The sequence below is a fragment of the Pseudorasbora parva genome, chromosome 10 (genome assembly GCF_024679245.1).
Source record: "Pseudorasbora parva isolate DD20220531a chromosome 10, ASM2467924v1, whole genome shotgun sequence".
NCBI classification, from domain to species: domain Eukaryota; kingdom Metazoa; phylum Chordata; class Actinopteri; order Cypriniformes; family Gobionidae; genus Pseudorasbora; species Pseudorasbora parva.
The window spans coordinates 37,892,731-37,919,405 of record NC_090181.1 but is presented as its reverse complement, the minus strand read 5'-3'; the positions used below and the strand labels follow the sequence as shown (position 1 = coordinate 37,919,405).

Here is a 26,675-nt window from a genome sequence, read left to right as displayed (position 1 = left end):
CGTCCAGACCCACCTGATCCTCCCTGGCCCTCAGCAAGGGCTCCAGATCCACCAGAACCTGCCTGGTCCATCCCACCCTGGCCCTCTGCCAGGACTCCAGATCCACTGGAGCCTGCCTGGACTGTCCCTCCGGCACCACCCTGGTCGTCTGGCGGTGTCCCTGATTGGCCAGAGTCACCCTGGTGTGCCCCTCTGGCTCTGCCCTGGCCTTCTGCTGGGACTCCAGACCTGCCTGAGCCTCCCTGGCTCAACCCTCCCGTCCCTCCCTGGTCCCTTCTAGAGATGTTCAGGGCTGTCCTGCTGGCTCTGACTTGGCTCCCCTCCCTCCCTCCCCTCTTTGTCTCTGTGTTTTGATTTTCCTGTCTTGTGTTGTCTGTCGGTCTTATGTTCCTGTCTTGTTTTGGTGTCCCTCTTTGGGGACGCCAGGTGGCGTCCCTTTAGATGGGGGGGGTAGTGTCAGGGTTCTGTCACTTCGGTCTAGCTTTCTCTTGGTTTGGTGACAGAGTCCTGACACTCCTGTATTTTGTCCTGTCTTGCGTGAGCACGCAGCTTTGAGCATGCTCGAGCTGCGTGCTCTTCTGTCCCTGTCATTTTCTGTGTGGGGCATGGTGTTCGGGTCCCGGCACTTCTGTCTAGTTGGATTTCGGTTTTTTTGTTGGGATTCGGACATTCATGCTCCTTGTGTTTTGTCTTCTGTTGTGAGTGCACAGAATGAGCATTCGCTCATTCTTGTGCACTGTGTTGTTGTGTGTGTGTGTGTGCGCTGTCCTGTCTGTGTTTTGTGTTGTGTAGCATGCAGCTGGTGTTTTACTTGCTGCATGCTTGTTGTCATATTTCATGTGAACATGCAGTTTATGAGTTTTCATTAACTGCATGTTCATGTCATGTTTGGTGTGAGCACATGTTCATGTGTTTCTTTGTCCCATGTGCTCTCATGTCAATTGTCTAACCCCACCCACCTTGTTTCCTGATTATTGGTTCATTTGCCCCACCTGTCTTCTCCCATTACCCTCGTTTGTTTGCTCCCCATTTAATCTCCTTGTGTTTGCAGTCCTGTGCTGGATCATCGTCAAACCTTCCTCATGTTTCCCTGCTCCTGAAGTCAAGTCGAGTCGAGCCAAGCCAAGAAAAGTCAAGTCTTGTTTTTCCCCCTCGGGGTTGTTTTTGTTTGTCTTGTTTTGTTTGATTTTTATAATAAAGAGCCCATTCTTCCTGCAATTGAGTCCTCGCTCCTTTTCCACTCTACAAACCCTGACACCTGTGTGCTTTCTAATATACATAACTTAGACACAGTCACCTCTGATAAAAAACTAGTGTTGTCACGATACCAAAATTATGACTTCGATACGATACCAGACTAAAATATCGATATATCGATCCTAAATTGATACCACAGTAAAAAAAAAAAAAAAAAGTTAAGATGACAACAGAACTTATTATTATTCATTGTTATTTTTTACAAAAAATTCATGTGGCCAGCATGTTCTTTAGGGTTGGGCATCGTTTTGATTTGAACAATTATTGATCAATTGATCAATTACTATTAAAATTATCTCAATGTATTTTTTGCAATGGGGTAATTGTGTTGCAATAGCTTACACACAGCACAAGGAAGCTTAATTTCGAATGGTAAATTGAATTAAAAAAGACGAGTAAACAGTAATAAAATAAGAACAAATAAACAGATTACAAACAATAGCACAAATAAATACAGTAGAATAGAAGATACAAATTAAATAGACTGCTTTATTTTTTCAGGTAGGTTTAACATTCAGATAAGAAACTGAAAAAAAAAACATTGGATAATGTTTTTTGTAAAAATAAAAAAAAAATCGATAGCGTACAGATGAAACTATTAAAGTTACACAAGTTGATCAGTCAAGAGCAGTTGATCGTTTGTCTTTTTGTAGTTTGAATAACAAATGACTGCGGTCCCTTTAAGACTAACAGACGCATGGATCCTAAACACTGTTCCTGTTACTCGTTCTTCCTGAACTGTGTTTACATTAAGGGGGGGTGGGGGGGGGGTGCTGTTTCATGCATACTGAGCTTTTTACACTGTTAAAGACTTGGATTCCCATCCTAAACATAGACAACGTTTCAAAAACTAATGTTGGACGTTTGATGATGTATTTCTGTGTTAAAAATACGCCTTCCGGTTTCTCACAGGTTTCGGAGAGTTTTTTTCGAGTATGGCTCGACTTGACGTTAATAGATCGGAAGGTCCTTGTATGGGCCGTCGGGCTCTTCTCCCGGTAGGGTGCACGTGCGCGCGTTACTAGAGCGAGAGAGGAAATGCACGCCCATAAACACTCAGGTGCAGATCCAGTCGATCCATGTGCCGCGCTCCACTATTCCTATAGGTGACTTCAACGCTTCAGCACAGCATTCTGGGAAGGCAGCGCTGCATTTGAACCGATTTGAACGCAGAAATGACGGGAAGCTTCACAACATCGCTTCAGTCGCTTCACAAAAGTGGATCTCCACCGTTCACTGCTATCAGGACTTTACCAAATCATACCAAAGAAGCGTGTTTTTGACGGAGCGGTCCCAGCGATAAAGGTTCGGCCCTGCTTTGGAAGCAGCCGGTGAGTAAAACTGCTTCAAATGTCTGTGCTGTTGGCTATCGTCACGTGAGTAAACATCAGTAAACGACACGATCGCTTGCTTCGTCATTCAAATGCGCTAACGGACTCTATTGTTATTCTATGTACACAGCAAATTACTGAGGGATAAAAACCTGGTGTTGGGCATCTAGTGATAAAATCTGGTGTTAATTTACAAATATTATATGCTTTATCACTTGTTTAGTGATAAAGCACAGTGTTTCATTTGGGTGATAAAGCACAGTGTTTCCTTTGGGTGTTAACAATCAACATCTGCGCATGTGCAGAGCATTTTAATTTTCCCAGCTCATCCTTCGGTCTCTCCATCTTTATGGATTTCCCTGCACACACAACGGTTACAAGGACAAGGTATAGTATAGTATTATTATCTTATCAACTTGTGATTTATTAATGAGCTTGTATAATGAGTAACGTAGCCGATGTGGTTGACTTAACTCTGTTAGCGTTTTTTTTTTTTTTTTTTTTTTTTTTTTTTACCTCAGTTTAAATTTAGCGCGCTTTTGATCCGCCATTCAGTTTAACATAACTGAATAACCCCCACTAACACACTAAATTCGTTAATGGAGGACGAGATTTACGTAAGTGACTTAATTTCGTTGTAGCCTACTAATTTTGTAATAATGTAGCAGCATTAACATTATGTGTCATTTTTTAACTCACTGGACTTGGATAGTTATTTCTTCTCATTTGGCATAACGTTAAGTATCTTTAGGGCTTCCAAGTTCCAACCTTTATAAGACCGTTTATATCTTTCACCCCGTAACTACGAGTTAATTCTGGTGTTTTGAAATGTCATTCAAATGAGAAAGCAGACGTTAATCGAATGAATTAATTGCTCTTAATTTTTTTTTCTTGTGTGACCGGGGCTCGATCCCTGGCCGAGCACCCACGGATAGCACGGTCCATCATTGTCGGCGCTGCGCATACTGATCGGCCTGCAACATTTTGCGAGTGAAATGCTCTGTGTTCTAGCAATCTTCTCGTGGTACTTTGATAACATACGCCGACCATTCTGTACAGCGCTCCAAAATGTCGAAAACATGTCGTAGGACACGCTTTTCTTCATGAACTGCTTCAGTCAATAGAAACTCAAGATCGAGTACGAGTGTGCAATGTCGTGGAATGTATGATACGCTGTTTTTTGCGTGCATATGAGACGCAATTTATGGCGTATTATACATACGAACCCCCCACCCCACTACCCTAAACCTACCCAAGAGAGCGTATCATATGCACGCCGAAATGAGTTTTGGCGTATACATTCCACGACATTGCACACTCGTACTATTTGACATTTTTCGTCTTATTTTGTATTAGTTTAGCAGACATGCATTAGTGCCCTTCCATGCGCGATTTTTTCTGTACTAGCCTTTTCTAGTTGTAGCATTGTAAATCTGTAACAGTAGTGCTTATGTTTTGAATATAACGTTTTCTTGCTATGTGTTGGTATAAAAATAACCTGAAGTAAAACACAAAGTGACCTGATAATTTTGAGTCTTTTTTTTTTTTGCTTTCTGCTTTGGAGGATTTTTGTTTCATGGAATATTGTTTATTATTGCAGAAGGAAACCACTTAAGGCCACAATCTATGTATGCCCTTGGCATTTTTACTCTACAAACCTAAACGATCCTGAAAGGAAGACAGGCTATGTAAGTATCTCTGCTTGTTGATTGAAGATGTTTGAAACTTTTTATCTTAGATTTTTTTTAATGTGCTTGTTTTAACCAAATTTGTCTCTTTAACAGGAACGATACTATGTGTTTGGATCATTTTGAGGAGCGCTATCAAGGCCAAGATCGTGGGATCGATGAATTGGGAAAGCAAGAACTGACAAAATGTAAAAATGCGTACATTGAATGCAATGTAAGTCGCTGTGGATAAAATTATCTGCCAAATGTAAATGTATTAATTTATAAAGGAATGGTATTTTTTATCAGAATTAATTACAAACCAGACAGTTTTTTAACATTAAGGTTGATTTAACAATGTTGAATTTTTGTATTTTCAATGAAAACATTACTTTTAAGATATTATAGCATTGGAGTATAACAAGAAATTGTTTTATTCAATTGTATGTGTGACAACAATGGCTTTACTGTAGCGATTCCCGGCGAAAGCAAGAACTGACAAAAATGTTTTTTTTTAATTAAAAATGGTATTGAATGCAGTGTAAGTCGCATTGGATAAAAGTGTCTGCCAAATACATAAATGTAATGGAATTGATATATTACAATTTCAATAAATATTCAAATAAATTTGTAGTCACTTGATTTTTTGGGGGGAAAAATAAAATAATATATATAAATTGTTTTAAATTTCATTCACAGTGCCATTTTAGTATTTAAGTATTTACATTAAATAAACATTAAATACACTGGGTGTGTGAGATTAATCACCATAAAGTGTTAAATGTACACTTATGAGTAATACATTTCTCAACACCTTGAGTGACTAAAAAGAAACACTAACACAGTGTTTGTATAACGAACACTTTCGTCAGTGTTGTTTTAACACTAGCAAAGATGGACCTGTATGTTCACCCGGAAAGTGATAATTTTAACACCCGTGGTGATAAATCTCCCAACATGTTTTTTGCTGTGTACACTAGTCTGACGTGCAAAACCGTTTTGCTTGCTACTGCTAAGGTTTAATCTCATACAATAGTCCATAAACCGAATCATGTCCTCATAAACTGCGAGTAAAGACACACAAATGTTGACAGTAAATACAGTACATACCACAGAGACGGACGTCCTGCTGTTGCTGTTTCTCCTGTTCAATTTATTTTAGCCTCCGAATGATTATGGATCATATATCTATTAGCTGAGCTCGATAGTCATGAGTTTCTCCACACTTGAGGACGTCATCACTTTGCGCGCTGGTCATTCTTTAGCTCCGTCCACACGATACGCCTCCAGGCGCTCGTTTTTTTCCGGAAAGACTCGGTACAGCCCATATTTCTTTTATAAATGTAATAAAACTAAAGACTTTTCAGAATTTGAAGGATGCATCATACAGGATGAGTTTTTAAAAAAAAGTAAAAATGCAGAATGTTTCCTGTGATGGGTAGGTTTAGGGGCAGGGGCAGTGTAAGGGGATAGACAATACGGTTTGTACAGTATGAAAACCATTACGCCTATGGAATGTCCCCACAATTCACAAAAACAAACATTTGTGTGTGTGTGTGTGTGTGTGTGTGTGTGTGTGTGTGTGTGTGTGAGCCTGTTTATGTGGTTTATGAGGACACAAATTTGTATAACTACATGGGTATTACACTGGTATTACACTATAAATGTGGTTTATGAGGACATATCAAATGTCCTCATAATTCAAACGGCCTTAAAAACATACTAAATGATGTTTTTTTGAGAAAGTAAAAATGCAGAATGTTTCCTGTGATGGGTAGGTTTAGGGGCAGGGGCAGTGTAGGGGGATAGAAAATACGGTTTGTACAGTATAAAAACCATTACGCCTATGGAGAGTCCCTGTAAACCACATAGACCAACATGTGTGTGTGTGTGTGTGTGTGTGTGTGTGTGTGTGTGTGTGTGTGTGTGTGTGTGTGTGTGTGTGTGTGTGTGTGTGTGTGTGTGTGTGTGTGTGTGTGTGTGTATGTGTGTGTGTGTGTATGTGTGTGTGTGTCCTTGTTTATATTACATTGTGTGGACCAAATGTCTCCATAAGAATAGTAAAACCTGAGATCACCAACATTGTGGGGACCAGCCAGCGTGTGTGTGTGTGTGGTTCATGCTTATATCCACCGATCGGGCGGGCTAAATAATACACAAATGGAATTCCAATTAAAATTCCAAGATGGATGAAAAAATGTATTATTGTGTTTGTTTGATAAATATGTTTATGAGCCCTGTGAGAATCAGTCCGTTTTTTTTTTTTTTTACAAAAACAGCTTCTACAAGGCGATAGTGCAAAATACAAGGAGCCTTTTAATGGAGCCTTTTATGCATTGTCTTGTTTCTTTATAAATAAACAATGGACAAATGGAGTTTTTAAACGCCTCAGATGTAAAGTTATCCACTGTCAAAGTGACGGAATTCATTTCAAATTGACCCATTAATCACACTGCGTGATTGTCACTCACGTGCACGAGCACATTTGCCCATGATCTCGGGCATTTGTCGGCGATTTCGCAAAACCTGTCACGCGACTCAAAAAGGGGGCAAAAATCGGGCAGTGTGAACTAGGCTTAAGGCCTTTCTTCCTGATCTCTTAGTTTTGCCTGGCGGCCAGCTCTAGGAAGAGTCCTGGTAGTTCCAAACTTCTACCATTTCCGGATGATGGAGGTCACTGTGCTCATTGGGACTTCAATGCTGCAGGAATGTTTCTGCACCATTCCCCAGATCTGTGCCTCAATAGAATCCTGACTCGGAAGTCTACAGACAATTCCTTGGACTGTGTGCTCTGACATGTGCTCTGTGCTTGTGCTCTGACATGCACTGTAATCTGTGGGACCATAAAAAGAAAGGTGTGTGCCTTTCCAAATCATGTCCAATCAACTGAATTTACCACAGGTGAACTCCAATTAAGTTGAAGAAACATCTCAAAGATCAGTGGAAACAGGATGCATCTGCAATCAATTTTAAGTGTCATGGCAAAGGCTGTGAATATTTATGTACATGTGTTTTTGGGTGTTTTTTTTAATTTTAACAAATTTGCAAAGATTTTAAATAAATGTCTTTCACATTGTCATTATGAGGTATTGTTTGTAGAATTGGGGGAAAAAATATTAAATTTAATCAATTTTGGAATAATGCTGTAAGAAAAAGTGACGTGCTGTGAATACTTTCTGGATGCACTGTATACACATATGTGTTTTTTTATTCTCCTGTGCATACAAATACGAAATAATTTAAGCAATTATTAGGAAATGAGACCCATTGTATGTATACGTAAAATGCCAATGTAAAATCTAGATGGAAATTTGATGATCATTAATTTCTCTGCTTTTGTCTTTGTTGGGCAAACAATGAGACCTCTCTTTGTCTACCTGAGAGGTATTCTGGAATTCCGATTAAAAAAATCACAGAAAACCCTACGTTAAGAGGTCAAGAGAATGTTAGACGTTGCCAACTTACTGACAAAAAAAAAAAAAAAAAAAAAAAAAAAGAAATCAGCATAATAAATATTGTATAAATGATTAACTGATGTTCATGGAAATCAGTCCAAGGTCAAATACTTTCAAATGATTTCAAATGATTTCCTACAACAACATTTATGAAAAACCCTTATTTAAGCACAAGTGAAAAATAAATCACAGTATGTCTTTAAGCAGTTTTTTACAAAATTTTCATTTGCACACGATGTGAGATGCGAGACACACACACGTATAAAATTCCCACACCATTAGCGGGTGTTGCAAAAAGTTAATTTTGGTTTGGTCTACAACTAAACAGTGAAATAGATCTCATTACAGTAACCAATTTTATAGCAACTTCAAATGTCCCTAATTAACTTTTATAATAATTCTAAAATATTATTCTAATAAGATCTGATTAAGTTACCTACAGACAGATGGTCTATGTTTGTATCATAACATAATTTCAATATCTCAACCTGATCACCTCCATACACTACTAAATTTGTTACATAATATTCAATCCAATCTCAATGATCGACTTAATCCAGGATGTACTTGGCAAATATCCAAAAAAGGAAAAAAAGAGTCCATTTGATTAGGCGTTCAATGAGACTTCATGGGGAAAAAAAAGACCCTACAGGGGTCACTGCAGAGAGTCTGGAACAGTCAGGCATCAAAGACGCAGAATTTCCGGAAATAAATATAGTGCTTGAGCAGCAGAGGACAGTTTTTATCATGTTTGGCCAAACCACAGTGGTTCATTGATGCAGTGGAAATGAACGTCACGTGGATCAAGAGACAGCCATTAAATGCCAGCTGTGGCCTTACTAAACAACACTGTTGAAGACACTATTGTCTACTGAAGAGCTGCTTATAGCTGATTTGAACTCGTTTCATAATTGATGAGCTTTACAGTCATTGAACTGAATCATCACTAAACTTACTTGAGTAGAATAATGGTAGGCTACTATTGTCTTTGTAGATTTGCTTTACAGAGGAATCTGAATGTCTCTGTTTTGATGTTTGATTTGAAGTTTGCATAATTGATCAATACTTGTTTTGTGGTTCTCTTTTTACAGTGAAGCTGCTTTAAAACAATCTTTATTAGAGAAATTGCTATATAAATAAAGGTGGCTTGACTTGACTATGGACTTTAGAGAGTAAAGATACTGCCATGATGATATTGCAGACGGAAGACTATTAAGTGGCAAGAGACAAAGAGAGCTTCAATTAAAACCCGTTTGAGCCCGTCCTTGTCGCTTTGACAATCAACAGGGTCTAAAAATCCACTTTGCAGGAGTGGAGCAGCGGAATATGCTGGAGATAAAGGCACAGCGGCAGACGGCGAGTTATCAGTTCTTTAATGCCATGGTGTGTTGAGTTTGCACGGTGGGACACTCTATCTCAGCACGGAACAATGGGTCTCGCTTTGACTGCCTACAGGAGCCGCCAACTCTGAGAGACACACTCGATTCATTTACAGAGAAAATCAAGAAAAACTACTTCTTTAGTTTGGTCTTCTGGGAAACCATTCAAAGAATTTTATAGATGTTTACATAGTATGGTGTATAGTGGGGACACTAAAAATATGATTAAAGTTATTCAACTTATTATACAAATAAAATATATGAATTAGGTCTTATTTAATTCTATAAACTATAATACTGATCTGCCAACATTGTCGCTATATGATAAATTAAAATAAGCTGATAACATCACTGTTTTCTCCAGTACGGCTGTACAGCCAAATCTAATTTTGTCGCAATATTATCCTGTTTGACACTGTGAAGCTGCTTTGACACAATCGTGATTGTAAAAGCGCTATATAAATGAAGTTGATTGATTGATTGATTGATATTACAAATCCAAATGATAAGTATTAGGAAAGGCAATTTAAGAAAAAACATGCCCAATACCATGTTTGTTACTATTGTTCAAAATCAGGGTCAGTAAGATATATTTTTGAAAAGAGTCTCTTCTGGTCACCAAGACTGCATTTATTCGATGCAAAAAAATAATATATATATTTTTAATATATTAGAATAGAAACCAGTTATTTTATACTAAAATAATATTTTAAAATGCATTTTATTAATGTGATTAAAGATGAAATTTCAGTATCATTACTCCAGTCTTGATCCTTAATAAATATTTATTATTATTGTCGAAAACTGTTCTGTAATATTTTGTGTAAATTGTGTAAAATGTATTTAATGCTGTAAATATTAATACTGTAATATTTTTGGTGGAAATGGTGACACTTCTTTTTCTGTATTCTTTGAATATAAAGTTCAAAGGAACACATTTATTTGAAATAGAAATGCTTTGTGACATAAATGTCTTATATATATATATATATATATATATATATATATATATATATATATATATATATATATATATATATATATATATATATATATATATATATATATATATATAAAATATATATATATATATAAATTTCTTTAAAAAAATATTTTGAATGGTAGTGTACCCTTACGAAAGGTTACGTCAAGTCAACTTTATTTGTTTAGCAGTTTTACAAGATGATTGTTTCAAAGCAGCTTCACAGTGTTAAACAGGAAAATATTGCAACAAAATCTGATTCGGCTGTACCGCTCTAGTGAAAACGGTGATATCATCAGCTCATTTCAATTTATCATATAGCGACAATGTGGGCAAATTGGTGATATAGTTGATGTAGTTAATTTAGTAATTCATTTTATTTGGATATTTAGTTGAAAAAATTGTGTGCCCAACTGAGCAAGCCAAGCCAAAGGTGACAGTGGCAAGGAACCAAAACTCCCATCAGGGCATGATGGAGAAAAATAAACCTATTAATATCAAATGGCGGACCTGCATCTGGTCATGACCTGAAGTGTCTGCAGAGACCGTGTCAATTAGACTCTCCTTGAAATTGCCTCATCATCACAACATCATCAATAAACCATCCCTGGCGTGATGACTCCTACCTTTTCGAATATTACTATCTAATAAATGCCTCACCGACACGGCGTGATGGCAAGAGGAGAACTGGCACCCTGACTGAGCCAGGTTTATCCCAAGGTTTTTTTTATCCCTATTATGCCACCTGATGGAGTTTTGGTTTTTAGGCACTGTCGCCTTTGGCTTGGCTTGCTCAGTTGGGAAGACAAAATTTTAAACTAAATATTCAACTAAAATAGCAATCTGCCTGCATTGTCATTATGATAATTGAAATGAAATGAATAACATCACTTTTTTCTCCAGAGCGGCTGTACAGCCGAATCAAATTCTGTTGCATTATTTTCCTGCTTAACACCGTGAAGCTACTTTAAAACAATTGGCAATTTGGCATTGTAAAAAAGTGCTATATAAATAAAGGTGACTTGACACGCAAATTAAAGAACACAGATGCAGCCAGATCTTTCCATAATGACCAACACAATCTACAGAGAGAAGCGTAAATTAGCTTCTGGTTTAAGACATGCTTTTTGGATGGTAAATAATGGCAAATTGACAAGCACAAACTGTGGTAAATCACATTACGTAATTCATTTAAATACTCTCCTCCCAATTCAACAAATGCATATACAATAAGGTCAGCCGCAAAAACAACAACCTTGTCCACACCTTCTCAGTGCTAATTTTTCACTGCATGTCTTTAGTAAATCCTGACAGTAGTTTTTGAAAGCCAAAAGAGGGTTTGCACTGTTGCAGGCTGTTAGTAAATCTGGCCCTTAGCGCATTAATTGGAGCAGTTGTTCATCTGACTATAGCAAGTGACATGCAGCATTGTGAAAGTGCCGAAGTCATGATTGCATGACACAGAAAATAAACTGCCTTGAGCAGCTTCTGTCTTTGAGTTCCTTGTTTTCACTCCCTATCCTACAGTCATTTCAGAACTAAAGAGATGGAATGGCAACTTGAAGTGTGAGACTGCGGATTTATGACCAGAATTCATCATCAAAAAGCAATTAAACAGTAAGTGTTGCTGACTGGGCTTGAACGGGGCACATCGTCAGAATAATCACTGTCCTCGCACTGCCATCAGAGGGCTGGACTCGAGGGGTGTGGAATTTCCAGATCGTGAAAGGTTAGGAGGAGCCCAGTGAGAGCATGTCATCGGCCACCACGATGAACAACAGGATTCAACACTGCAAATATGACATTTGATGAGCTAGTGTGAACGTGGTGCAGATACACAAGCTGTGTTTGTGTATAATGCCGTCAAAATGAGAATTCCTTCGCCTTCCAAATACAGCTGTCTCAACATGAGTCTGCCATGGAGCTTGAATTTAGAAATTAAAGACACAATGATCTTGCTCAATACTTCAGTACTGTTCTTAGAGGTGTAAATAGTAAAACCAAACATTAGTGCAGATACCATACTGCAAAAAATACTAAATTACAAGATACAAGTTACCAATTCCAATAGGGCTTGAGTAAAAGTTTTAATATTTTGTTTTTTACTGGCATGTATCTCAGCTGTTGAGGAATAGTGCATCTTTAATCCTACATTCTTTACTAGTAAAATACTTTAGTACTGTTAAAATCAGATACTCTTTCTAAAATCAGAAAAACTTATATATATACACACACACACAGGTCCTTCTAAAAAAATAGCATATGTGATAAAAGTTCATTATTTTCCATAATGTAATAATAAAAATTAAACTTTCATATATTTTAGATTCATTGCACACCAACTGAAATATTTCAGGTCTTTTATTGTTTTAATACTGATGATTTTGGCATACAGCTAAAAAAAAAATAGCATATTTCATCTGACCAATAAAAGTAAAGTGTTTTTAATACAAAAAAAAAAAAAATCAACCTTCAAATAATTATGTTCAGTTATGCACTCAATAATTTGTCCGGAATCCTTTTGCAAAAATGACTGCTTCAATGCGGCGTGGCATGGAGGCAATCAACCTGTGGCACTGCTGAGGTGTTATGGAGGCCCAGGATGCTTTGATAGCGGCCTTAAGCTCATCCAGAGTTTTTTGGGTCATGCGTCTCTCAACTTTCTCTTCACAATATCCCACAGATTCTCTATGGGGTTCAGGTCAGGAGAGTTGGCAGGCCAATTGAGCACAGTCTTCCTCCAGACTCTGGCCCCTTGATTTCCGAATGACATGCAAAATTTGAGTGAGCAATAGTCCAGTGCTGCTTCTCTGTAGCCCAAATTGGCTTTACCTGGGGAATGCGGCTCCTGTAGCCCTTTTTCTCCACACGCCTGTGCAAGGTGGCTGTTTCTACTCCAGACTCAGTCCACTGCTTCCGCAGGTCCCCAAAGGTCTGGAATCGGTCCTTCTCCACAATCTTCCTCAGGGTCCGGTCACCTCTTCTCGTTGTGCAGCGTTTTTTGCCACATTTTTCCTTCCCACAGACTTCGCACTGAGGTGCCTTGATACAGCACTCTGGGAACAGCCTATTCATTTAGAAATTTCTTTCTGTGTCTTACCCTCTCGCTTGAGAGTGTCAATGATGGCCTTCTGGACAGGGTCAGGTCGGCAGTCTTACCCATGATTGCGGTTTTGAGTAATGAACCAGGCTGAGAGTTTTTAAAAGCCTCAGGAATCGTTTGCAGGTGTTTAGAGTTAATTAGTTGATTCAGATGATTAGGTGAATAGCTCGTTTAATTTAGTTAAAAATTAAGTTTAATTTTTATCATTACATTATGAGAGAGAGAGAGAGAGAGAGAGAGAGAGAGAGAGAGAGAGAGAGAGAGAGAGAGAGAGAGAGAGAGAGAGAGAGAGAGAGAGAGAGAGAGAGAGAGAGAGAGAGAGAGAGAGATAAGGGAGCATACAGGGAACTTTTTAAAACGCACTCTCAACATGTTCCAAAAAACTATCTGCAGCATTATGATGACTTCTACGATGGCCTATTCAGCCAAAATCAAAGGAAATATCCTCTGGGGAGAATACAGTCTCATAATTCATTACATCAACAATGTTAGACGAGTAGGATAGATGTTAATCATAAATAGAGCCTCATTCAACACAGGAAAAAAATATTTTAACAACTACAATAATACAGTAAAAAAAAGTGTTTGCAAATACTAGGTGTTGTTTGTCTATTATTTATAGTCACCTTTTTTTAGGCTCATTAGTCATAAACCCTCTGTACACAGTGCAGGTGTTATGAAGGTTGCCGGTACGGATGTGCAGCTTTTAATCTCAGCAAACTGAGTGCTTACTAAAAAAACTGATCATCATTTCAAGTCATCTCAAGTTCATTTCAGTTCTGACATGACCAGGCTGATGCCTATGCAAACAGTTTTGAGTTTCAAAAATGCATCTATAATAAATAAAAATGAATCAGACAGAGAGCAAGAGCACCTTGATGCTGCTCCCAATTGGCCCAATGGCAGCCTTGAGAAGCAGGCTGACTGAAGACATCATTGTAAATGGAGTAGATGTCATGCTTATGAGCGTGAAACTGCAGGAAAGATGGATGGTGGGATATAAATTAGGAGTCAGCAGGGTAGAGTGGGCGGTCGGTCGGTCTCTCTCTAACAAACCTCCATGGTTCTGTCAATCAGACGAGTCTCAGCGGACTGTTCATGTCTCATATTGCACACAACAATGGTTAAGATTACTGAAATGGCCAGTTCCAAATCCAATGGCTAGCTTTAATTCCAAATTAACTTTTTACAGGCCTTTTCTAGAAAACAATCAAAAATACTGATGACATGATCTTGTTTTCATGGTTTTGCCTTTGCATGGTTTTAGCTGTGACCAAAGGATATTGGACCTAATCTATTTGGATATTTTAAATATATAATTTATAAATATAATTATTATATAGAATTATTAGAATTATTATATATCATTTAGAAACTATCTAAAATATTGGGAAGGCTGTAAGACAAGTCCAATGTACAATGTTTTAAAGTCCTCATGAAATCAAAATCTATCTTATTTTTGTTAGGTTAGCACATATTGCAGATCTTAGAGTGAACAATTAATCCGTGCAAGTTAATACACAGAAAAATTAGTTTGCCGTTGTAATCTTTAATCAAAATCTGAAAAGTTACTTCCGCTCTGAAAACGGTGTTTCTTCTTAGCAGTTTGACGGCTTGCACTTTTAAAATGCGTAAACACTCCCCTCTACCGCTCGTCTGCTATGAGCGAGAGATGGAGAGGAGGAGCGCTGAGGTAAAATCCTGCCCTCTGTTTAATATTCCGGTTCACTTGGAAAAACATCACAGCACTGCAGAAAACTCACTCGCTACTTCCGGTTCACTGGGACTTTAAAGGAATAGTTCAATCAAAAATGAAAATTCTATCATTAATTTCTAACCCTCATGGAGAAGGGCCATTTACAATACCACCAAAGCAGCAGAGAAAACCTCAAGATGGCTATGGCTCAAGGGAGAATAGCCAAGGGGGTAAAGCAGCTAGAATCACCAAATGGACTCAAGGTCTGATCAGCCTCAGCTGGGTCGCTTAGATGAGAGTGTATGATGTTGAAAAACCCGAAAAACAAATTGATTCCAGGAACATCACTGAAGATGTGTCCAGTAGCTCATTTTTTTTAGCTCGCCAGCCCACTGTGGCTTGTGGTTTCCAAAGTTACTTGCCACTCAGCATTTTCACTGGCCAAAATTTTGTTGTTGGAAATTTCTTTGCCAAATTTGTTGCCTGTATGTAAATGACCACTTTATACATGAAATGTACATAACATAGCAGGTCATCAAATAGACGTATTTAGCTTTGATAACAGATGCAGATACATTTTGAGAAGACTACAATACAATTTAACCTGTGGGTAGTAATGTCACAGCCAGTATACATTTATAATATGTTGTAAATGTTAATGTTTCAATTTCAATCAAGGATTGAATATGGAATATAGCCATGATGTGTCTTCCTGCATGGTTTATTAAAGGTGCCCTAGAATGAAAAAAATTGAATTAACCATGGCATAGTTGAATAACAAGAGTTCAGTACATGGACATCACATATGTCACAGTGAGTCTCAAACAACATTATTTCCTCCTTCATATGCAAATCTTGTTTGTGAAAAACACCACAGAAACACAGGCGATTCTTAACATAACACCAACTGTGATGCAATCACTGGGATCATTAATATGTAGGCCCCCAACATGTGTATTCGGCAGCGCATGTGAGGATAGCGAAAAAGGCAGATCATGGAAATAGATGTTATGTTCCGGGCTGTGCAGGGGATGTGAGGACTTTTCATACCCTTCCCACTGAACAAAACTGTCAACAGGCATGTTTATCTATAACCGGATACCGCAATAATTTAATTGAAGGTTGTTTGTTTGCTCGGACCATTTCACCACAGACAGTTTTTCTAACCTGGACAATTGCAGGCTTCACTCAGCGTCTGATACTGGAGAAGCGGCAATTCAAACTATATCCCCGCGAGCAGTAAGTACTGATTTTATTCACTTATTGACTGTCTAAACAATTTCTGATTAAACTGAAAGTTTCTTAGTGAGACAACATTTACAATAGTGCCCCATGTGTTGTCTAGATCCAACACAAGATGCTAGTACAGTAACAATAGGAAACTCCAAATAGTATACATCAGTAGGACAAATGTCAAAGTTAATATAATTTCCTGTCAGTGTTGTCATACAATCTACAAAATACAACCGTAGATACATGTGGCAATCCCTTTTGTCGGATAGAATTATAATTTAGCCTATAGGCTATTTTCATCAACAACACATAACTCAGGAGCTAACTATGTTTTAGTTGCTCACTCGATCCTTCTAGCAAACCACTTAAGTTGAAAAAGTAGTAATTTGACAAGGCATTGTTCATTTGTCTTAAAAGAATAAAATAAAAAACAACCTGTAGGCTACTGTACTTTACAAACAACATATTTTTGTGCTAACATTACCCGGTTTGCTGTTTAGAGTTTGTGATTCAATGTGAAGAAGCTATCATTAAAAAAAATCAAACGGTGACGCATTACAGTGATTAAAATGTTTTTAAAATGCTAAAAACAAAGTTGTGACTGCTGACAATGTGAGTTAACGTGTAAAGTAAATGTTATATGCTAGTTCACATGTAGGCTGAAGTTATAGTACTGACATTACGTTTTGCAGGTCTTACTGAAAATAAAGACTAAACTTACCACTCAAAAGTGTCCATTTCCAATCTCAAAACAATTGGTTGTTCCTCAAAATCTTTATCTTCGTCAGAAACAGGATCAAACATAAGGTTGGATGCATAATCTCTCCATGATTGACAGTATATGGTAGATGTCTTTCTTTCAATTAAATGAGCTACGCAGTGAAATCAGAACCAAACTCCACATTAATATTAATGACCCTTCCAAATAAGGCAAAAACAGACCATTGCATCCAAGGGACAATTTCTGGGGTTGTAAATGGACCTGTAAAACTGGTCAATTTTAAAATATCTGGACAATTTTAACCCTTAAATAAGTCATGTACCCTATATGTAGATAACAGAGAACAATTTAAATTATTGCTTCAACTCATTCTAGAGCACCTTTAAAAAATTAAAAGCTACACACTCCATAAAATAGGGTTAGAAGAACTGTTGCCATACATATAACATGTTGCAAAACATAATAATATTGATTCATTAATAATATTTGATCCTTGACACATAAGCATTTTACTATTTAAATCCCAACAGTGATTTTGTAAAATAAAATAATTTTAAATGTCAGACAGACAGTTCTTCCTATTTAAGTGGGTATTTGAAAAAAAAGAAAAAAAAGAAAATGACAAAAAAAAAAAACACACCTTGACTTATTAAATAGTTTAATTTTTGGGTCTGATTAAGATGTGGAGCTCAAAAAAGTCTGGCTATGCAAGACTAGAATAAGGAGCCTACGAGACTAGAATGAGCAGAGAGAGGCAGTGAGATGGAAATTGGATGTTAGTGCCAGGAGAACGAATTCAAATTGATTCTTCGTGTCATAAGAGTGATACTGCATGAGAAAATGGGTTTATTTCAATATGACCAAATGCAAAACGGTCTTTAAATATCAAACTGATTTGTGTTTGCATCAACGTCCCTAGTCGCTTTTGCATTCTGTTCCTTTTAAAGTGACTGACTGTGTCATGACCTCTGTGTAACGGTCGATTATAGCTACAGTCCACGGCAGCGAAACCTGATCCAATCTACTCAATGCATCTGTGTCACAGTCACCTGCCAGCAAAACACTCCCTCCATACTTCAGCAGAGATCCAATTATCAGATTGGCTCCCAGCATAGAAAGAGCTGACCAAATATTTATTTGAAACACCTAATGGCTTCCAATGAAATGTTTAATTCAAACACTAGTTACCTTTCCACATTATCCAGGTTTCCGGCCACTCCGAGTCCTCCGATGGCGTAAAGCTTGCCATCATACACCACACTGTTGTGCCGGCACCGCGGGACTGTCATCCGAGACACAAGATTCCAATTATCCAGCAGGGACATGTAGCACCACACGTCTGCCAGCGTGACTCCCGACTCAATGCCACCTAAAGAGGGTACAAGCCCAAACAAATGAGTGCTGAAGTCACCTACATTAATACAGATCTGAAGAAAAGATGCATAAAAAACACTCAACACTCACACCTCCCTTTCTCTCTCAGCGATTCTAATTTAGCTGGTTCCAGAAAAAAACTGTTTAAATTGAGACAAGATGGCTTTTCCAATACTTTAACAAAATAAATTTACCAATTTCAACTTGATTTTAGGAGTTAAATGAGATTCAACTAGAAAAGATTTGAAGAAAAATGAATAGTTGAAAATATTTTTTGATTTTAGACAATTTGATTATACTTCAAAATTTACTAAAAAAAATAAATAAATAAAAAACAAAAAAAAACATCAACAACTAAACACAAGTTAATGTTAATTAGGAAAGTAGGTGGACATTTTTTAGAATTTCTTTTATTGTATAAAATGCATTTCTTTATATAATTAATAATAGATTAGATAATATATTATACTTATATTATAATATATATTATACTTATACATTTAGAGTAAAACGTCTTTTTTATATGTAATAGTAGTCCCGGAGCTATGTGTTATATTACGGGCTAGAGTGAAATAATATTCCTTTCTTGATCTGGGCGTGTGCACACGTGTGTCTGTGTGTGTTTGCGCTTATATCCACTAATCGTGCGCGCGCAATACTCCAATCAATCGCAGTTGGATGAGAAATAATTAATTGTATTTGTTAGATAAAGATGTTTATGGGCCATGTGAGAGAATCATCCTGGTTACCACTTTCAAAACAATCCCTCCCTCGTGAACTGAATATAGAAGGGGAGCTGAAGTAGCCTAGAAATCTAGACGCACCCTAGCGGCAGTAAATCTAATCTGCCGCAAGTATCATCTAGCAACTCGCAATACCCCTCTGAGCTATAAACGCCAAACTCTTGTCGGGCCAATCACATTGTGTATAAATTCGGTGGGCGGGGCCATAATGACGATGGCCGAGTTGCGTTTGCGTGCTTCTGGTAAACACAGAAACTGGCGAACAGCGGTCTTTTGAATCAGCTTTGACCACGAATCTGGAAGACTTGAAGTTATGCTTTTCTTTGAGAAAAGAACAAAGAACGGCACTGAAGTCATTCTTAAAAAGGGAAGATGTGTTCAGAATTTTGCCGACCGGATACGACGAATGTTTAATCTATCAACGAGCTCCGTTTCACCTTCGTTGCTCTGGTTGGTTGTAGCTCTATCCTATCGCGTGCAGAGGGAGTCTGAAAGACAACCGTTTATCCCGCCCCTCGGATTAAGCCCTGTCAATGGTTAGTTTCCAGACCAAACATCTTGATGTGGGTCTGGCTTGTCAGGCTAGAGCTGAAGCTCATTAAATAGGCAAATCTTATCCAATCCTTGTTGTGGGCGTTTACTTCCAGGTCTCCATCAAAACATAGCGTTCAGAAGAGAGCCTCAAAACCAGTGTAGAAAATAGCCTATTACTTATTAGTTATGATGTTATTGAATGTAAAAACCACACAAACATCATTGTTGACCTCAGACAACAGTATAAAAAAATTAAAAAGCCAGTTCATGACACCTTAAACTACCCTTTCCACCAGACCTGTCCCTAACCTTACCTAGCCTGACAAGCCAGACCCACATCAAGATGTTTGGTCTGGAAACTCACCATTGACAGGGCTCAATGCGAGGGGCGGGATAAACGGTTGTCTTTCAAACTCCCTCTGCATGGCGTGCACGCAATTGGATAGCACTACAACCAACCAGAACAACTGTGAAGCAGAGCTACTTGACAGATTAAACTTTCGCCGTATCCAGTCAGCAAAACTCAGAACACATCTTCCCTTCTTAAAAATGACTTCAGTGGCGTTCTTTGTTCTTTTCTCAGAGAGAAACTCCAAGTCTTCCAGAGTCACGGCCAGAGCTGATTCAAAAGACCGCCATTCGGCAGTTTCTGTGTTTACTAGTAGCACGCAAGCGCAACTCATCATTCTGTTAAGCCCCGCCCACTGACTCTATACACGATGTGATTGGTCCGACCAGTGTATGGCTTTTACAGCTCAGAAGTGTATTGAGAGTTGCTAGACGACACTCGTGGCAGATTAGATTTGCTGCTGCTAGGGTGCATCTAGATTTCCACCTCAATATCAGAGAAAGTGTTTTACAATATAATATGAACAGTAATTACATTGTAGTTAAGGCCTCCTAATATAAAGTAGGGCCAAAATCACTAATCAACAATAAAGAGTAAGGGGCCCCACTTTATATTAGGTGGCTTTAAGTATTATGTACTTGCATCAAAAAATAAGTACAATGTACTTACTGTGTTCAAATTGTATAGCAAAGCACTTTTGCTGTTATTGAGGGGGGATAAGGTTAGAATTAGGGACAGGTGTAGTGGGATGGGTAAGTTTAAGGGTAGGATTAGGTGTAAGGGAAGTGCCAACTGTGTATTAATAAATTTAACAACAGAAATTAATTACAGACGTAATTACATGCTGGTATTTTTAAAATGTAAGTAAAATGTAAAAACATGTATGTACACAATAAGTGCATTGTATGAAATTATTAATAAAAATGTTAGTACATAGTAGTTAAGGCCACCTAATATAAAGTGGGTCTGAGGAAGGCATAATGGATCATTATAATTATTTGACAAAATACTAAAGAATGCCATTTTAAAAAAAGCAAGCAAGAGAGTGAGATCTTTATTTATATAGCGCTTTTTACAAGTCCAATTGTTTCAAAGCAACTTCATAATGTTATCAGGAAGATAATGTAAAAGAATTTGATTCGGCTGTAAAGCCACTCTGGTGAACACGGTGATGTCATCCTGCCAATTTCAATTATTATACAGTGCTAATGTGGGCAGACCGGTAATATAGTTGAAATTTAGGTGAAATTCAAGAGAAGGGTTGATTTTGCATTAAATGATATACAGATTAAAATGACACTTAACAATAAAAAAGACATTTACTTGGCTAATCTGTCACATAAGAACAACTATGGCAAATCAGCTATTCTCCCATAGTATACTGTACGGTAGGCATGTGCCGATATCAATTTTTCATGTTGCGATTAATTGATGAAGTTTTATCACGATATACGATATTATCACGATATTGAAATAAATTGCAAAAAAAGTGTTGCCATAGCATAACAGCTTTAAGAACTATTTTTTTAAGAACAAAAATAACTGAATATTTAAATACAATAATGCACCAAAAATATATACAGCTCTGGAAAAAAAATGAAGAGATTATGTGGTCTCTTGATTTTTTTTCAGAGCTGTAAAAGTACAATTTTCAAACAGATTAAAGTGCAAAAGAATTAGGCTATAAAGAACAACAGGTAGGCTTACAAATTACAATAAGGTCTCATTAGTTTATGCATTAACTAAGATTGAGCAATAGCTACATTTGGTACAGAAAGTATAATGTTTTTGTTAATGTTAGTTAAGAAATACTGATCATTGTTAGTTTTATCTTAGGTCCATTAAAAAAGTTATTTTGATTATTTATTTTAATGTTATTAAAAAGTAACTAAGATATTAACATAGAATGATTAATTCTTTATAAGTATGTTTCATTGTTAGTTTGGTAATAATGAATTAACATGTTAACTAATGAAGTCATATCTCAAAGTTATACTGAACAATAACAAATAATTAGAACAGTTCTAATTATTAGGGTATGTTGTAGTCCAGATTAAAACATAAAAATGTTTAAATTTGAAAATAAATAGCCTATAAAGTCTTTAAGTATTAAGTATTTGGTGCTGTGATGAACAACATTGAGATTACAAAAACGGCTGTTTTAAAAACTACACGCGTTTTTTTGTTTGCTGGTTTCCAGGGTTACAGCCGCATTCTGCAGTTTATCAGCGCCCTCTGCTGTCACTGAGCGGCACTTCAGCAGCGCGTCTCCTTCACCGGTTCAGTCATGTGCAAAGTCATGTGGGCTTGTTTATATCTGAGCGCGTGTCCCTTTGACGCAGAATACAGCGGTGTTGAGCATTTATAAGGTTGATGGGCAAAGTATTCTTGAGTGCATTATAAAAAAAATATAAATTGTTAATAAATTATTATTTACGATATTTTAAAGTGCCCACGATAACAATATCGTGCATATTCATTATCGTGATAAATCGCATTATCGAAAATCGGCACATGTCTACTGTACGGTTACAGTAGAATGTCATGAAATAGTTGCACATGTGCAACAGAACCCAAGAATGCCATTGCGTTCCATTAGCAGCTGTTGCTTAAAGACCCTACTGTCTGTATGAACATGCAATGGGAGTCAAGCCCATATTCTTTTATCAGTTACCATAGCAACAGTGACCAAAGTAAAATAAAAGATGTCAACGTCCATAAAACTGAAAAGTCGTATAATTTTTGAAACAACAAGCGCCAAACAAGCTTCGAGACCCTCATTCAAATCTTAATTAACCGACAGCAGCTTTTATATCTGGGCAGAGAGCGGAGCATTTGAGTCGCACGTAGAATGCAGAACTGATGGGAACAGCCCCCATGGAGAACAGTGACTGGATCTAAAATCTTCAGATGACACACAGCTCACAGTTGTTACATATTAAAGGGTTAGTTCACCCACACAAATTAAAATTCTGTCATTAAGGACTCACCCTTATGTTGTTCCAAACCCATAAGACCTTTGTTCATCTTCGGAACACAAATATAGATATTTTTGATGAAATTGGAGAGCTCTCTGACCCCTCCATAGACAGCAATTTAATTAACACTTTCAAGGCCCAGAAAGGTAGTAAAACATCATTAACCCTTGTATGGTGTTCGGGTCTGTTGGACCCGTTTTCCTTTTTAATCGAAAGAAAAATGATATGATTGATTATTTTTTCAAACTGAGACTCATTGGCCTTGGCTCATTTTCTGTGAGGAATATATATCAGAACACATTTTCAATGACCACACACTGTACACCCCCCCTACACATTTATATTACACACAGGATGTTCGGGTCCACTGGACCCGGGTCTAATAAAAGTGTGGGAATTGCAGGTCCTGTGTACCTTTACTCTGTCCTCCTCCTGTCAGGGCCTGCTGTTAGTGTGTGTGTGTGTTCATGTATATGGTTTATGAGGACACAAATGTGTATAATGACATGGATATTACAACGTAAACATGGTTTATGACGATATCTGTGTCCTCACACTAAAATATACTAAATGGTGTTTTTGAAATTCAAAAAATGCCAAAAGTTTTCTATGATGGGTAGGTTTATGGGTAGGGTTAGTGTAGGGGGATATATTATACAGTTTGTACATTAGAAAAACCAGTATGCCTATGGAAAGTAACCATATACCACATATCCAAGTGTGTGTTTGTGTGTGTGTGTGTGTGGGGGGGGGGGTTGTTGCGTGCGTGTGTGTGTGTATGTGTGCGTGCGTGCGTGTGAGAGAGATTGTGTGTAAGTGTGAGAGAGTAGCTACAAGAGTGAGTTTTGCTTCTATCCCTGCCGTTCCCACACGAGGTTGCAATTCTTAAATGGGATCTAACAAAGGTAAAGAGAAAATATTAACCATATATGCTATTTATATTGCTTGTAATTAGGATGAAGTAAACATCTGTTGAGTATTTTAATATAACATTTTTGATTTTTTTTAATTAAAAACCCAAAAATGCAGCGGGTCCACCAGACCCACGAACACTGGCTGAGTAACAAAAATATGAACACCACACAAGGGTTAAAATAGTCTGTGTGATTCCAGTGGTTTGACCTTAATTTTATGAAGTGTTAACAATACTTTTTGTGCGCAAAAAACAAACAAAAATAATGACTTTATTCAACAATTTCTCCATGTCTGTGTCAGTCTGGCTGTTGATGTAGTAACAGAGTCCAGCACTTCCGAGTGACATCAGAGCTACGCTAGAATGCTGGGTTATCATTGGCCGATGCTGTATACGTGAGCACCACAACACGTGTGTGATGCTGACACAGGAGCTGACCAACTGTGTATTAGACAAAGGGATGAATAAAGGCATTATTTTTGTTGTTGGTCAGAAAGCTCTCAGATTTCTTCAATAAACAAATATCTTCATTTGTGTTCCAAAGATGAACACATGTTTGGAATGAAATTAGAGTAATTAATGACAATGTCATTTCTGGGTGAACTATCCCTCAAATACAGGCTTGACAACCATGTCATGCTTTTGTGTGCATGGCAGTATCATTTTACTTTACCATTATATAAAAATAAATCTAAAAAGCTTGATGTCAATGGACATGTTCTACTCATAAGCAGTTTTCACTAACAAATTGCTGTTACATCTTTAAAAGCACCGTCTTTCCTGCACTATTAATTTTATCTTGCTTGATTTGTGGGATATTTAACATCATAATTTGACACGCAACCAATCGTAAAGACAGAGACGAGGAACAGCCATCTGCTTTCACATCATCCCTCAAAGCATGCGGGGCTAAATATAAAAGCAGACACCTGCAGGAGGCCACCAAACTGAAAGTGACACACTGTCGGTTTGATTACCTGACAGGTAGATATTATCCCCCGCCGATATGACGGAGAAGAACTCGCGGTTGTAGAAAGGCAAGCTGGCCAGGGGGTACCACTTGTTGTTCTGAGGGTTGAAGCAAGTGACGGCTGTCAGCGATCGCTGGTTCATACCGATGACCTGTCGCCCACCCACCAGCACAATCACCTCAGCGACACCTGCAGGGATGGACAGAGAAACAAACACCTTGACATTCACTAAAATAACCTGCTGAAGCTAATGCTCCGACCTGTTTGGGCCAGATCACATTTCAAGATGAGTTTAGATCAGAAGTGCTGGTTCTTTATTGGGAATGATAACCTTGACCATGAACCTTTAACATACATGGAACAATTCCACTGCACAAAAGATTCTTCATTGTGGACAAAAGTTTCTTTACACTGTTAAAAACTTGGATTCTCATTTTAAACATGGCCAAACTAATGAATAAAAAAAAATAATTAAAAAAAATAGCCGAGTTAAGGCTGCTCTCACCGGGGTTGATGAGAGCTGAGCTCTGGTGATTGCCTGGGTCTCACACCTCCGAAAACACCAGATCAAATTTTAAAATAGGAGTAATAAATAAATCACATATTTGAGCTTTAAACAACTACATTCATATTATATATATATATATATATATATATATATATATATATATATATATATATATATATATATATATATATATATATATATATATATATATATATATATATATATATATATATAGGACTTCGGGATTCACATACGTTTCTGAAATTGTTTTGTATTTTTTGAGTATGACCCTTTATGAAGTCATAAAGGGCGGAAATCCTTCTATGTTCACTTCTCCCAGATAAACACATCAAACAGAGCGAGAGCAAGACCAAGAGCAGGAGCATGCACTGCTAATCAACAAGTTTCATTCAGGTTACGGAAGCCATCGGCAGCACTTTTATTTTTTTAGACCACAAAATCAACAATATCACTAAAGTGTTTTGATTGTGAGGGAAAGATAACCTTGTTTAGCTTCCCATATAACCCAGTATTTAGGAAACACAGATGCTATGTACCTTTTAAGAAGAGATTCTTAAACCCTGATGGGAGACCAGCCAAAACCAGCATGATGTGCAAGGGTTTACAAGTGCATGTGATAAATAACTGGAGCTTAATGCTGTACATACAAAGGAGGCAGTGGTGAACTGTGTATTTTTAACTTTTTTAACAAGTTTAACAGCAAAACAATACATTTAGTAAAGCAGTTTTTGTTCAGAGAGAAATTATTTACAAACAGAGCTGTTTTATGATTAATTATGAATGCGTTTTTCTCACATGAAGTCCCCACGCTGACTGATTATGCCACATCACGGGCCTTTTTCATACAGTAATGTTTTATTCTGAAACAGAAACTCAAAAAAGACAAAAGAAAATGGAGATAGAATCATTATAATGAGGTAGAGAGAAAACACTTAATACGAAAAAGAGACAAAAAAACATTGAGCATACGAGTTAAAAAATAACAAACATTCCCTGCTAAAAATGAGACATAACTCAACACAGAGTGCCAAGAAAGTTCTGCAGTGTTATCAGCAAAGTTTGGCTTTACAAAAATATCTAAAGTGTATTTAAGGAAAAGTACAAATTCGCTGGTATTAAAAAGGGCTTCAGGCTCCGATATTTTGTGTGAGCTGAAAGTACCCAACATGATCTTATCATCCAAATTAAAATTCATGACATACTTCATCTTGAAAAAATAAATAAATAAAAGAAACAGTGGATTGGGGCAGAAAGGGTCAGGCCTCTGTAGCAGCAGAAAATTAAATGTCATTGTATGCCTCTTTATTTATTTATTTATTTATTTTTTTAGAAAAGAAGAAATACTCTTGCCTGTGATTTCAAGGTCTCCTGAAAATACATAAATTAATTATGTCCAGGGACATTTATTGTCTCTGTGTAATTCTTTTCAATGAAATGAACAAAGACTCATAGCACATCTC

At 37.3% G+C, this 26,675-nt stretch overlaps 1 protein-coding gene across 1 annotated transcript in view; it reads right to left on the bottom strand.

The window, feature by feature from the left end:
* LOC137091524 (kelch-like protein 29) overlaps nucleotides 1-26,675 on the bottom strand; it is a 269,564-nt gene that overhangs the window by 46,660 nt on the left and 196,229 nt on the right. The window contains exons 10-11 of the mRNA XM_067456031.1: nucleotides 24,693-24,875; nucleotides 18,013-18,193 (exon numbers count right to left, since the gene is read on the bottom strand). Coding sequence (XP_067312132.1) covers nucleotides 18,013-18,193; nucleotides 24,693-24,875 — 364 coding nt within the window. The remainder of the gene's footprint in view (nucleotides 1-18,012; nucleotides 18,194-24,692; nucleotides 24,876-26,675) is intronic.